This window comes from Podarcis filfolensis, assembly GCF_964270895.1.
Source record: "Podarcis filfolensis genome assembly, chromosome: 10".
In the NCBI taxonomy this organism is placed as follows: Eukaryota; Metazoa; Chordata; class Lepidosauria; order Squamata; family Lacertidae; genus Podarcis; species Podarcis filfolensis.
In genome coordinates, this window is record NC_139612.1 from 50,801,086 (window position 1) to 50,815,248 (window position 14,163).

The 14,163-nt window shown below is 42.1% G+C and overlaps 1 protein-coding gene and 1 long non-coding RNA gene across 2 annotated transcripts in view; one reads left to right on the forward strand and one right to left on the reverse strand.

Moving 5' to 3' along the window:
* The window catches only part of NUAK1 (NUAK family kinase 1), a 53,089-nt gene extending 47,967 nt beyond the window's left edge, over positions 1 to 5,122 (forward strand). The window contains exon 7 of the mRNA XM_083574101.1: positions 751 to 5,122. Coding sequence (XP_083430227.1) covers positions 751 to 1,895 — 1,145 coding nt within the window. The 3' untranslated portion in view covers positions 1,896 to 5,122. The remainder of the gene's footprint in view (positions 1 to 750) is intronic.
* LOC310743724 overlaps positions 1 to 14,163 on the reverse strand; it is a 75,949-nt gene that overhangs the window by 2,519 nt on the left and 59,267 nt on the right. The window contains exons 4-6 of the long non-coding RNA XR_014539189.1: positions 11,489 to 12,413; positions 11,267 to 11,420; positions 9,736 to 10,666 (exon numbers count right to left, since the gene is read on the reverse strand). This is a non-coding gene — a long non-coding RNA (uncharacterized lncRNA). The remainder of the gene's footprint in view (positions 1 to 9,735; positions 10,667 to 11,266; positions 11,421 to 11,488; positions 12,414 to 14,163) is intronic.

The window sequence follows — 14,163 nt, forward strand, 5'->3', positions numbered from 1 at the left end:
TGGTTTCTGCATTGGTATTAGCTTAAAGGAATGGGCAGACCACGGCTCACACAGGATAAAGTTTTCAATATGCCTGAAGATGGCAATAGGAAGATAAGGAAGGCCCTGCCTGCCCAGAACATTTGGATAATAGTAAACATTTCTATTACACGAAAACCTTCCTGTCCCGTGTGTAGGAAGGTGAACATGGGTGTGCTGAGAATCTGCCATGCACATTAACCTAGTTGTCACTGAGTTGATAAATCTGTCTTTGGGTTATACCACTTCAGATTTCAGGTGGGGGTTTCTCCATACAAAACAATCCCCCCTATAGAAAACTAAATGTCAAGGAGAAGGATTATAGCTTACCGTTCTCTGTGACATCTAGTTTTCTCTCTGTGTGTTGCTTGTCTGTTTGTTTGGCTGTCTGGATTCATTCATGTGAGCTCCCGCCAGCAGGCTGAAGTGGTTCAGCCCAGACACAGGTTTATCATCTCACTGAGAACTAGGCCATAGTGATTCAATAGCCCGTGTATTTCACAAGACTAACCCTAATATGGAAAGCTACTCAGATTACCAAAGCATAGTGGCAACTTGTGTCATGAGTCTTCAGCTAGGGAATATCTGAAGGCAAATAGCTGTCAAAAGAGCTATAACGCTAACCTGTTGCACTGCTTTGTTGCACTTGTTTCTATGCCATGCTTCCAATTTAGAATTAAAGTTTAAAAAAGTCATGGTAGAATGGTTGAAATTGGTTTTCTTTTTCTGTAGATGCTCGAGGCCTGATCAGGTGGATGCTGATGGTGAACCCTGAGCGCAGAGCAACTATTGAAGACATAGCCAACCACTGGTGGGTTAACTGGGGCTACAAGAGCAGTGTTTGTGACTGTGATGCCCTGCAAGACTCTGAGTCCCCCCTGCTGTCTCGGTTCATAGATTGGCATCATCGTTCTAGCGGCTTGCAGCCAGAGACTGACACCAAAACGAAGTGCCTTTCCAAACCAAAAGGATCTGAAGTCACACTAGAGAGACAGAGATCCCTGAAAAAATCAAAGAAGGAAAATGACATTGCACAGTCTATCCAGGAAGGAGGAGTTGAAAATGCATGCAAGCCGAACTCCAAGAGGCCAAAAGGCATCTTAAAAAAAAGGAGCAACAGTGAACATCGCTCTCATAGTGCAGGATATATAGAAGGAGTAGTCAATCCAGTATTACCCTCCACTTTTAAAATGGAGCAGGAGTTATGCAGGACAGGGATGTCCAGTAAGAACGTTGTGGAGGGGGAGGTAACGGGTAAATACAGCACTAAGCAGTCTTCCTTAATGCCAAAAAAAGGAATCCTTAAGAAGACGCAGCAAAGAGAATCTGGCTACTACTCATCTCCAGAACGGAGCGAATCTTCAGAACTCTTGGACCGTAATGAGGAGGCAGGAAATAGCGATACGTCCCCAGGCATTATTGAAACATTAAGGATAGAGTCTCACAGTCATTCCTACAGGCGCAAAGGTATTTTAAAACATAGTAGCAAGTATTCCACCAGTAGCACGGATTCTGCTTTGATCAGCCCTGACACACCAATGCTGGAAGCCATGGAGGAAGCAATCCTGCCTGGAGATGGATTATCTCGAAGTTATAGCCGCCCTTCCAGCGTGATTAGTGATGACAGCATCCTGTCCAGTGACTCCTTTGACTTGGTGGATTTGCAAGAGAACAGGCTTAGGATAAGGAGCTGTGTGTCTGCTGAAAACTTCCTCCAGATCCAAGATTTCCAAGGACTTCAAAATCGCTCACGGCCACAGTATCTGAAGCGCTATCGGAATCGGACAGGCGATAGCAGTTTTTCTCTGCTTACAGACATGGATGATGTCACTCAGGTCTACAAGAAAGCTCTGGAGATCTGTAACAAACTTAACTAGCAGAGGGAAGATAGCAGGGCTGGAAGGAAAGGGTTTTGGGTACCTTTATGATGGAGTTGGCCCAGTATCAATTTGTTGACAGTGGTAGCATTATTGAAGTGATGTTGAGCAGACAGACTGAGCAGAAATACTTAAGTTATGTTGAGGAAAAATTCATCTCATGCTCATTATGCAACCCTATAGCTCATTCAGTCAAAATACTACCTAGTATCCAAAGAAGTTACAATAAAGTATGAAGCAGAAACTCTGGAATCTGGCAGACAGAGAAGGATCATATTGCAGTGGCTGTAAGTTGAAGCTAGACAAAATGTAAACTGGAAAAAGGGTACATATATTTATATTAGAGAAGGTAACTAACCACTGGAAAAGCTATAATGCTAAAACAAAACTTTTTTTTTTTAAAAAAGAAAGTCAACTGTTAAGTATAAGAAATCATTTGCTGGTAGATTTGTCAATATCTATATGCCCTAAGGAATATGCACATGCAGAAGGGGGCTGCCAGCTGCACGCATAGTTGCCCAACCAATGATTGACACTGCCAGTTATCATTTGATAGTGTCGCCTGCTGAAATGTGATTAGTAATTTGAGTGGAAGTTATTTGAATTCATAGAAAAGTTAGTCTAGGAAGAGATAGCAATGTAGTAAAAGGATGAAGTGTTGGGAGTGAGGAAGATTTCTTCTTCCAAGCAAAAAAATAGTATGAAATAAATTCCACCAGGGGCTCTGGAAATTGCATAATCACTGTAAGGCTACATAAAATGCCAAGGAAAGACCAGACAAGCACACTGAGAAGTAGCTACTTGCCAGTAGCCTCTCTACATACCTGTGTGTATGTATGTATGGCTACTGAGAAACTAGAATGAATAAAACAGTATGCAGGCAAGCTCTAATTCATTAAAGATTTTTCAGCAGCAGTCTGGAAATGAGACAATACAGTCTCCCAATACTAAAGGAACAAGGAATTCTAAGGGGCGGGGCACATGTGTGCATCTATGCAAACTTAGGTGAACGACAAAGATCAACAAAATTTATGATACCATAAACTGGTAGAATTTTACTTGGATGAATTGAGTCTTGTAGTTATAAACTTCAAAGAGTTTTACAGAATTCCAGAGCCCTTGTCAGTATGTAATACAATGGGGGAATGGTTTATGAGTAGGAAGAAAGTAATAGGAAAGTAGACTTGAGGGATTCAGTTTAAGAATGTGTATGTATTTGGGTTGATGTTTCATAGACAGTGGGGTCAAATCAGAGAAGACAAAAGAATTATTTCCAATGGGTTTAATTTAAATATTGCAGCTAAAGCAGGGGTAGCTAACCTGTGGCTCTCCAGGTTTTGTTGGACTCTAGTTCCCCTCCGCCCCAGCCAGCATGGTCAGTAATCAAGGGTGAGGGGGGTTATCATGGAGGGACACAGATTAGCCACCCTTGAGTTAAAGGCTTCAACTCCCATAAAGGTACCACTTGGGTCTACTGGATTACGTGAATGTAAGCCTCTTTTTAAATAGGCACTATGTGTTTGACAGGCCTGGGCAATTCAGAATAACTTCTGGTCACGGTTATTCCAGTAAGCAGCTCTTAGTTCAAATAGAGTTGCATTACTGTATTAGCTTACAACACCAAATTGTTTGCAGCTTTAAAACAAAGTCAACATGTACACATAACTACAGGAAATAGTCCAAGATTCTTTTCCTGCGTTTAACCAGTGCCAACTTCAAGACTTTAGCTGAAAGCAGAAACTATCATACTCTACCTTGGGGCTCCAAATGTTTCAGGGAAAAAGTGCCAAACTGAAGAGATTCCAGAGTAAAAGACAAGAAAATACCTGAGCTGGTGGGAAATGTTGTTTTATATTTCTCATAAGTATGCCTGAACTGCCTATATGTTGTGTAAGAACACTTTCACTTCACATTCAGATGGGTGAATTATTTAGTTCCAGTTTCCTGAAAAGGTTTCCTAATTCTTCAGAACAGCTGTATCTCTCTACAAGGCAATGAACCAAATTAATTAACCAGTCTTGGTCAAAATGACATTGATTCCTTATAAAATCCATATACCCAGACTTCTAGGCATGAGAATGGAATCTCTTCCCCTGACCCACCCATCCCCTGTGGCTGAGTTAGGATTCTCTGTTTACTGTTTGATATATGTCACAGTATGAAGCAAAGGAATATACCTTCTTTGGAATTGCAATTCTAATATTCATGCCATGTGCAATGTGCAACCCACTCCTAAATCATGTTTACTAAGAAGTAAACAAGTCAAGTAATTAAGCATAGAATTGCAGCCTTGGAAGGATGCAGAAGTCTAAAATATTTGCTGTGCCTTTTTTTGAAACAGAGTACTGCGGTAATTTGGATAAAACTTTGTATTAGCATGAAGATCATGTTTTAATCCGGGCGCGTAAGCCTTGCTCCCTTGGCAGCTGTGACTGGTCTCAGTTGACCTAATGGAGTTTGATTTCAGTGGAACAATACTGACTTACAATGCCTGCCCATCTGGCTGAGTTAAATGTTTAATTGATGTATGTAGTGAAGAAAAGGGAACTCAACTGCCCCGGAGAGGAACTAAGAATCACCCGTGCATCTGAGCTCTACTTAGCCCACAGGGATAACTGTGGCCCTCCATATGTTGCTGGATTACAACTCACATCATCCCTTTCCATTGGCCATGCTGTCTGGGGCTGATGGGAGTTGGAGTCCACCAACGTTCAGAGGGCCCCGGGTTCCTCACGTCTGCCCGAGGCTGTTGCCCAGGCCTGCCGTCTTGTGTACAAATGTGAATGATTGACTGATTGCTGCCAAACTGGAATATGTTCTGTAGGGACTTACTGGCATGTTACCATTCCTAGAAGAAGCAGAACACTTGACTGCACATTGTTGTTATTATTATTAGCGTTGTGTATTTTTTTTCTTATTTAATTTGGGACTTTTTTTGTATTTCAAAGTTGACTTTTTATTTGAATTTGTCTCTTTTAATTTATTGGTCTGAAAGCCATTTCAAAGGTATAATAATATATTTTGGTGTAATTTAATTGGTGCAGCATTATTTTACAGCTCTGGCCAAAATGTTACCTTTAAAAATAATAATTTGTTGTTTTTCTTTTGCTCATTGTTTGGTTTTATCTCTACGAGGCAGGGGAAAAAGCTGGATAATCACCCAAAGTGTTTGTATTTTTAATCTGATACTGTCTTTTTTATTAAATAAAAAGTCAATAAAATGTGAATGGTGATGATTTCCCCGTCCTTTTAAAGAATCCTTTGGGGCATCCATTTAATGACTATTTTAAACAGGACTGCAACACTTCCTTACAAAAGGTGCTATGGCGTTGAGTCAGAGCTTTTGTCTTCTAGCTATACCGGGAGATGATGTGGGTAATTGTTGGAACTTGAATGCTATGAGCAATTTGGCACACTAAAAGATCCAATATTTTCATCTTTATTTAAGGGATATATATCCCATCTTTTGCAGTGAACAGTTCAAAGCAGCTTAGCAAAATGAAATTATAAACAACCACCAGCAGAGTAAAATAAGAATTAGAATTCTAAAAAAAAATAACTTAAGAGACTTTCAGTTCCTCGTTTGGAGGCAAGAGTGCTACTAACAAGAGCCAAACTGATTATTTTAGGAGCAACCTTATCTATCCCTTTTGTAGTCAGGGAACATCCTAATATCCTCTGAACCGGCAAAGAAGGAATGATAGTTTGTATTTTCCTTTTTAAAAAGCTGGATGTGAATCCAAATGCTAATTAGGCAAAAGACTGTTCACCATCTGCTGTGATCAGATGTGTCATGATTTAAGGAATATTGCTTTTAGCTTGCAGATAGGTTGCCTGGGAGAAGACAAAAATATGCATGGACCTCCAATTTATTAAATTCATCAGTCTACTTTGATAGGCCAAGCATTATTAAGTCTTTGATTCCTAGAAGCCATTTTTTGTTCTTGTTCATATATAAAATCCAAATAGAAGAATTTTATCAAAAATGTACTTTGTTTAGGTTCTTCCCTATATTATAAAGAATGAGTTGCCAGTAACATTTTTTTTAAAGGACTGGAACTACAGAAGTAAAATGCAGTAATTTAAAATAAACCCCCACTTGCCCTACAATTTCAATTCAAACAGGATGGGCTGAGCCTCTGGAAAAGCTTCTAGCTTGAGCTTCACATAAGAGAGACCACACATTTTTAATACCATTCTCCGGGTTTGCACAAAAGTATTTCCAGAGAGTTTACAGTCCAATCCTATGGCTGTTTACTCAGAAATAAATCACACATAATTCCATAAGCAATTATAAGTTCCATAAGCGATAAGTTCCATAAGCGATTATAAAATGGCTTTAAATGACTCGTTCCCACATCCGCTTGTCCCTTGACTAGAAAGCATGGGTCCCAGTGGTCTTCTGTTTGCTCCACTGCTTCCCCTGGGGAAACCTACTCTTTAGTGCTGAATTGGAGCAAATGACAACCCATGGAAAATGTGATTGCCGTTTGTTTCGATTCAGCAGTAAAGAACGGGTTTCCCAGGGGAAAGCGGTGGGAGTCCAGATAAGCCCTTAGTTTTGAAGTTTGTGATAGGGCATAACGAAGGAGGCAGTTCCACAGCTATGACTGCATAAAGTGTCGGCTTAAACTGATAAGGGTGAATGAGCAGTCTAGAGCCAATAATCCAGGCATAGGCAAACTCAGCCCTCCAGATGTTTTGGGACTACAAGTCCCATCATCCCTAGCTAACAGGACTAGTGATCAGGGATGATGGGAGTTGTAGTTCCAAAACATCTGGAGGGCCAAATTTGCCTATGCCAATAACTCTTTTCAGTTGCTTCCCATAATTTTCTCCACTGAACTCGAAGCTTATCTTACTTGATCCTTGGAACAACCAGGTCATGTAAGTTGGACAGAGCCATAGTAACTATAATGTAGCCAAGGATTGTAATTTATGCTGCTCCCTCAACACCCAGGCTGCTGTGCTACACTGACACATTTGCATCCCGGTCTTAAGTGTGTTCTCTTAATTTTGGTGAAATTACTTGCCACTAATAATGCTTAGGATTGCAGATTTCATGTCATAAAAGTGACTTGCAAAAAGTATCCAAAATGGGCGCCTCTTCACTTAAGGTGGGTTTCACTGCCTTCAGACAGCTCTGGCATCTGAAAGCTGCATCTGACATCTATTACATTCATTTTAAGTTGCATGGGGCCTTGTAAAACCAATGAGCCTTTCCCTTACAGGCCCTGTGTCTCTTTTTGGCCACATTCCTCATTTTTAATTTAGGCTTAGCAACTTTTAATCACATTTGGTCTAACACACTTAAAGGCAGCCCATTGTGTTTTCTAGCAGCGCATACTGCCCTCATCTTAAGGCAGGCATGCAACATCCGTGTGAGTCTCTGGTGACGACAGAAAATTACAGAACATACATTCAAAAATGCACTCAGTGTATTTTGTGCAGAATGGGATACTGCTTATTAACGCAGCAGGGACTCTGAGCCTCTACAAACCCATAGCTATGTCTGGGAGGGGACAGTGCTTATTAACACAGCAGGACGACAAGACTTCGCTCTGCTGCCTGCCTAAATGCTGACAAGAGAGGCGGATGAGCATCCGGAAACCTCGTTCTCCTGCATGCAAAAATAGAATCCCCCTGCCACACACATACTTTCTTTTTGCAAATGGCAGGAGGCAAAAAGTAATGAAACGCTCTGCTCACAGCAATTGCAGAAAACTCAGTACAAAAAAAGAGTGAGTTAATCTCAAATTATTGAAAAGACCATCAATTTAGGCTCGGGGCGGGGGATCAACTCTTGGGACAAAATGGAGGAAGGGAGCTACTGTCACACTGCCTGCTAAACTGGGGAAAGACTTCGTATTTTAGGAAAGTGTGATTTAGAATGTCCCTTTGTTTGGCATGCATTATTTGTTAATGCTGTATAGGCATGAGAAGTGAGCCATTTTTAAATTGAATTTACATTCAACCCAGTCTAGCTTTTACATACTTATTTTCCTGAGAAACTGAAGAAAACAGCAACAAATCTAAGAATTATGTGTCAACACAAGAAGCTGCATTATACCAAGTCAGACTGTTGGTCTGTGCAGCTCAGTATTGGCTACACTGACTTATCAATGGCTGTCCAGAGTTTCAGACAGAATTCTTTCCCAGTCCTACCGAGAGTTGTGAAGGTCAGGGGGAAATGGGGGAAAAACCGTCCTGTTTTTTAGGGACATGGGTGGCACTGTGGTCTAAATCACTGAGTCTAGGGCTTGCCGATCGGAAGGTCGGTGGTTCGAATCCCCGCGACGGGGTGAGCTCCCGTTGCTCGGTCCCTGCTCCTGCCAACCTAGCAGTTCGAAAGCACGTCTAAGTGCAAGTAGATAAATAGGTAGGTACCACTCCAGCGGGAAGGTAAACGGTGTTTCCGTGCACTGCTCTGGTTTCGCCAGAAGCGGCTTAGTCATGCTGGCCACATGACCCGAAAAACTGTCTGCAGACAAACGGGTCCCTCGGCCAGTAAAGCAAGATGAGCACCGCAACCCCAGAGTCGTTCACAACTGGTCTTAATTGTCAGGGGTCCTTTACCTTTACATTTCCCCCAATTTTTCCAGTCTCTCCTCCCCCACCAGGCCTTGACATCTCTAGCCCTATCTAGAGATACCAGGGATACCTTTTGCCTGGAAAGCAGTTGCTCTATGGTCCTTCCCCATGCAATAGTTTTTACCTGTAACTACACTACTTCTGTCCTTTCTGCCAACAAATACTGGATATATGGAAGACAATTCACATTTTATACAGTAAAAGAGCAGAACTTTGATCCAAAATGGGGACCACAGTTGGTTGATTTAACTCTTGGAATGGTTTTCTATAATGCAATAAATATACCCGGTAGGATAGCTGTGTGACAGGAGGGCCTTGGGAAGCTGCTGTATCAGAGGGGTCAGCAACCTTTTTCAGCTGTGGGCCGGTCCACCATCCCACAGACCATGTGGTGGGCCAGAATATATTTTTTGGGGGGAAATGAACGAATTCCTATGCCCCACAAATAACCCAGAGATGCATTTTAAATAAAAGGACACATTCTACTCATGTAAAAAACACGCTGATTCCTAAACCGTCCATGGGTTGGATTGAGAAGGCGATTGGGCCGCATCCGGCCCCCGGGCCTTAGGTTGCCTACCCCTGGGTCAGACTATGGGTCCATCTCACCTGATATTGTCCATTCTGACTAGCATTGGGTTTCAGGTAGAGGTACCCATCAGCTAATCTTGCCACAATGCCTCAGGGTTTCAGTGTAGCATTGCTCCAAGATGGTGCTCTGTCGGGGCTTAAATTGCATTGTGGGGAAATTAAAATGGCAGCTGCCATTGCCCGGAGAAGATAAACAGAGCAACTCCAGGTCTAAACAGATGTGACCACCATTTGGGGTCAGCTGTTGGCTCTTCTGGAGACCCTTGGGAGCTACCCAACAATGCCAGTCCCTGACACTGAGCCTAGCTGAAATCTACCAGATTATTATCAGGAACACAGAACTGAATTGTGAACTTGGTGACAAATCCACGCAACTGAACAGCTTATGCTTCCAATGGGTATGTGTGCATGTGTACGTTACACTTTTACCACAGACCTACAGTCCTTTTGAAATATGGTGCCCTTTCTCATCCCACACCCCAAAGAAGCTGGGTAGTTTCTATGTGGGAGGCCACTGAGATTCCTAAGCCATTGCCCACAGAGATGCAATTCCCAGAAGGCAGAATGGTAGGGTGGGTGCCTGTAAATTACCTTGTTGGTTTCTTCCAAGGCAAATATCCTCTAAAAAGAAAGATGGATTGACCAAGATTGTGCTTACCTTAAGTTGATCAGCTTTGCAATGAACACACCCAAGGCTTACATTGTGCAATTACTTTAATTAATGACTAGATTTTGTTAATTAAATAGTTTAGAGCTGCTCAGTGCATCCCAGTAATTTCCACAAAGCTAGCATTTTGCGAGTTGGGTTGCCTTTCGGTTCCTTCTCTGGAATAACCAAAAAAAAAAAAAAAAAAAAAGAGAGAGAAAGAAAGGAAGAGGCTGTGGTGATTCTTCAATTAGATCATCCATTGCAAAGGTCACTAAATGTCTTGACCTTTCCCCATAGAAGTATCTACAGCTGCATAGACTTGCATATGAAATAGAAAGCTTTTGTTTGGATCCAGTGGAGCAAAAGCAAACGATTGTTTAAAGGTCACCTCAGTTTGCTTTGGTAGTTGCAGCGGGGTGAATTGGAAGAAGAAAAACCCACCCAACACCCCCTGCCCCACTTATTTTTTTTTTTTTTAGATGTTATTGCAGACAGTGCTTTCAAAGACAGGCGGAGTTTGGTTTTTTTTGTGGGGATTTTTAACCAGTTATCAAACAACGTTTTCAAATGTGGCTTCCTAGAGTAGAGGCACTCATTAGTGTTTTGGTATCTCGAACAAAAAACGTATTTATATGCATGCGTGCCCTTCCACCTGCCCCAAACCTGGGGTTCCCAAATCTCACTGCTTAGCCCCCTCACCGTTTAGATTCTGGCAAGCTTTCCTAAATTTCCTATTCCCTCAGCCACACCATCTGCCCCCTGCTGAGCTTTGTGACCTCTTCCTTCCCTTCAATGCCTGTCAGTGAATGCAGCTGAGGCGCTGCTCTCCTTCAGTTATCCATGGCTGGCCTCTTGTAGTTTGCTTTGCTGCTGGTTCTCCTCTGCTGGTGCTGATGAGTTTTCTCTTCCTCATCAGGTATTTCCTGTGCCTGTGGGGCATCTGAAATACATAAACGAATGCAGCACCCAGAAAAGGATGGTCACATGCCATTTTCTTCTTTTAAGTTTTAGAAATTTAGTATTAAATATATATCACATTCAGAATTGCTGGTTACATGCACTAACTTGATTGAGAAAAATAGATTCATTAATTAAAAATCAAGAAAGTATCGTTAACTTGTTGCCTAAAATGGCACCTTACATCTCTGGGATGTAACCGGATCAATTCAGCCTCCTCTCCTCTCTGTTGGAGGGGGTACTATGTATCATATGTAGTGGACTTGGGATAGAATAGAGGAATTTTGGAATATAATATTTAGAATATAAGTCTTATAATACAACTAACAGTTCAAAGCTTACCACAGTTAGCCATGTTGAACATTTCCCATGAGGAACAGAAGGAGATTCTGACTATACGTATGGAAAAACTTTCAGACAGTAAGAGCTGTTTGACAGTGGAACTGTCTCTCCTTTCTTGGAGGTTTTTAAGCAGAGGTTAGATGGCCGTCTGTCATGGATGCTTTAGCTGAGATATCTGTGTTGCAGGGGGTTGGACTAGATGACCCTTGGTCCCTTCCAACTCTAAGATTCTATGATTTACAGCAGGGGTCAGCAACCTTTTTCAGCCTTGGACCGGTCCACTGTCCCTCAGACCATGTGGTGGGCCGGACTATATTTTGAAATTTGTTAAAAAATGAACGAATTCCTATGCCCCAGAAATACCCAGAGATGCATTTTAAATAAAAGCACACATTCTACTCATGTAAAAACACCAGGCAGGCCCTACAAAGAACCCAGAGATGCATTTCAAATAAAAGGATACATTCTACTCATGTAAAAACACGCTGATTCCCGGACTGTCTGCAGGCCGGATTGAGAAGGTGATTGGGCCGCATCCGGCCCCCGGGCCTTAGGTTGCCTACCCCTGACTTACGGCACAAAGGACTCATAACATTCCTACTGGCAGTGGCTAGACAGCTCCACAGAACTGGAAAAGTTTGGACCATCTTCATCTCACACAGAGGAGGCAAAAGGTCTGGACGACAACCCTGATGGAGAAATTGACTAAACACATAAAGGTGTTAAATAACACCCAGGACTCAATGTTATTGAAATTTAGGATCCATTTGCATCCTTCTCTATTGATGACACAGAGAACTGGCATCCACTAGCTATGCACACCCACCTTGAGAGAAATGTTTCTTTTTCTTAACAAGGATGTGGCAGAAAGGGATAACTACTTCTGTTTATTCTTGCTTATATTAAAACCAATAATTATTTTTTTAAAAAGAGAAAACTCAAATAATGCTGTATACATTCATCATAAGACATAATGGGTAAGATGCAATGCCATGCCAGCAGATGCAACATGACTTCACCTTCCCTGTCTCTGCAATGTTGTTCCTCCCTTAAGTCTGCTGGCTTAAGGAGAAGCACACTAATTACTGAGAATGTTTGGATGTGCATATGACTGCAGTCCTAACCATGTCTGCTTAGAAGCAAATCCCACTGAATTCAACAAGGTCTACTCACAGATATGTGGGTTGGCATTTCAGCCTAAGTTACGGAGCTAAATCATATTCAGAGAACATACTCATCTGTAATTGCAATGACAGCAGAAGATTGAAGGCCTTCCGCATGGGAGATAAACAGAAGACATGGCACCATAACTGAGATTCTTTGCTTCTTGCACTTGCTGAGTAAGTATGTACTTAATCAACGAATTCCAGAAATGTAGCCGAGTTAGTCTATTACAACAAACACAGGAAAAAAATATTGTGTTACTGTAAAGATTTATCAGATTTATAGCGGCATCAACCTTCCTAGACGAAAGCCGCAGAAACATTTGCCACAATAAATCTGTTAAGTCTGATGCAGCAGGCCTCCCTCCTCTCTCTTTTTGCTATCTACTTAAAGAACGTGCCTAAAATATACTTTTTCTGAACTATCTCTTGTATTGTCAGAAGACCGTGTTGCAGTGGTTAACTTGTTTTAGAAGCCAAACCCACATCGTTATATATGGAAGTTGTCAATACACAGAACCAGTCAGCTTCTATTCTCTTGTAGGTTTGGGTTACTGACATTTGTTCTGTGGCCAAGGCATAATTTCTAGTTGCTTAGGTGAAGCCCTGAAGTCATTTGTTTGAAATCAACCATGCAATTTTAACAATTTGAGGGAAATGGCAATAATAAGATGGATCCTCAGCAATTATGTCTAGATTTCCCTGTCTTGGATACTTTATGATGCTTGTCTCCAGGCCAACACTTTAAGAGACTAGTTCTCCAAAAGGGGCAGAATGTAGGAGAGGTGACAAAAGCTCAAAGGGCATCTGTTCACTTCCAACCTTTGTCAGAGCAAGCGGCTCACTAGGAGCTATCCTTGGTGCTGGAACAAGACCAGCCTTGCCTAGTGGGCTCCAAGACCAGACCAGACCAGACCAGACCAGACAGCTTAGTCTAATATTTCAAAACTGGCTCTGGAGATCAAAACCACTTACGTTTTATTGCATGGTTTTAGATTTTACTGTCATGGTCTAATTTGTATTGTTTGCTACTATTGGAGTCATTAAAAATGTGGGATATAAATAAAATGAAACCTGGATTGGGCCTGGAAGCAAAGCAGCAACCACTGAGAAGGCTGCCACCTGCAGTTCAATGGTTCACCACATGTGCGCCCTACACACAGATTCCTTCTGACAGTAGGATAGTAAAGGTAAAGGGACCCCTGACCATTAGGTCCAGTCGTGACCGACTCTGGGGTTGCGGCGCTCAACTCGCTTTATTGGCTGAGGGAGTCGGCGTACAGCTTCTGGGTTATGTGGCCAGCATGACTAAGCCGCTTCTGGCAAACCAGAGCAGTGCACGGAAACACCATCTACCTTCCCACTGGAGTGGTACCTATTTATCTACTTGCACTTCGTGCTTTCAAACTGCTAGGTTGGCAGGAGTAGGGACCGAGCAACAGGAGCTCACCCCGTCACAGGGATTCGAACTGCCGACCTTCTGATCAGCAAGTCCTAGGCTCTGTGGTTTAACCCACAGTGCCACCCGTGTCCCTGACAGTAGGATAGGCTGAGAGAAAAAGAGTGGCCCGAAGACTTTCCAGGTCCAATAGCTCATTGATGCTCTTTGATTTGGCACCACAGAACAGAAATGTGGAAGCCAGGGATTCTTCCTCACTTTTGTGCCTGATAAGAGATTCCAATTAATTTTGATCTAATGACTGTACACAGGGCAGCAAGAAAAATGGACTTCATCTTGTAACATAAAGCACAACATCTCCACGATGCAAGGTTGTGCTGCTTTTATCTTTTGGCTGGCAACCAGAGGAAGCTGGCTTGAATCACATACCAGACCAATTTTGTTCTCCAAGTAAGAGACTTAGGAATGCATCAAAGGAAACAGAGGTTTCTCTGCTAGTTTCCTCTGAGCAACACTGATTTACCGTAAATCTAAGGGTGAAAGAATGGTGTTCTTAAAAAAAAAAAAAGTCTGGAG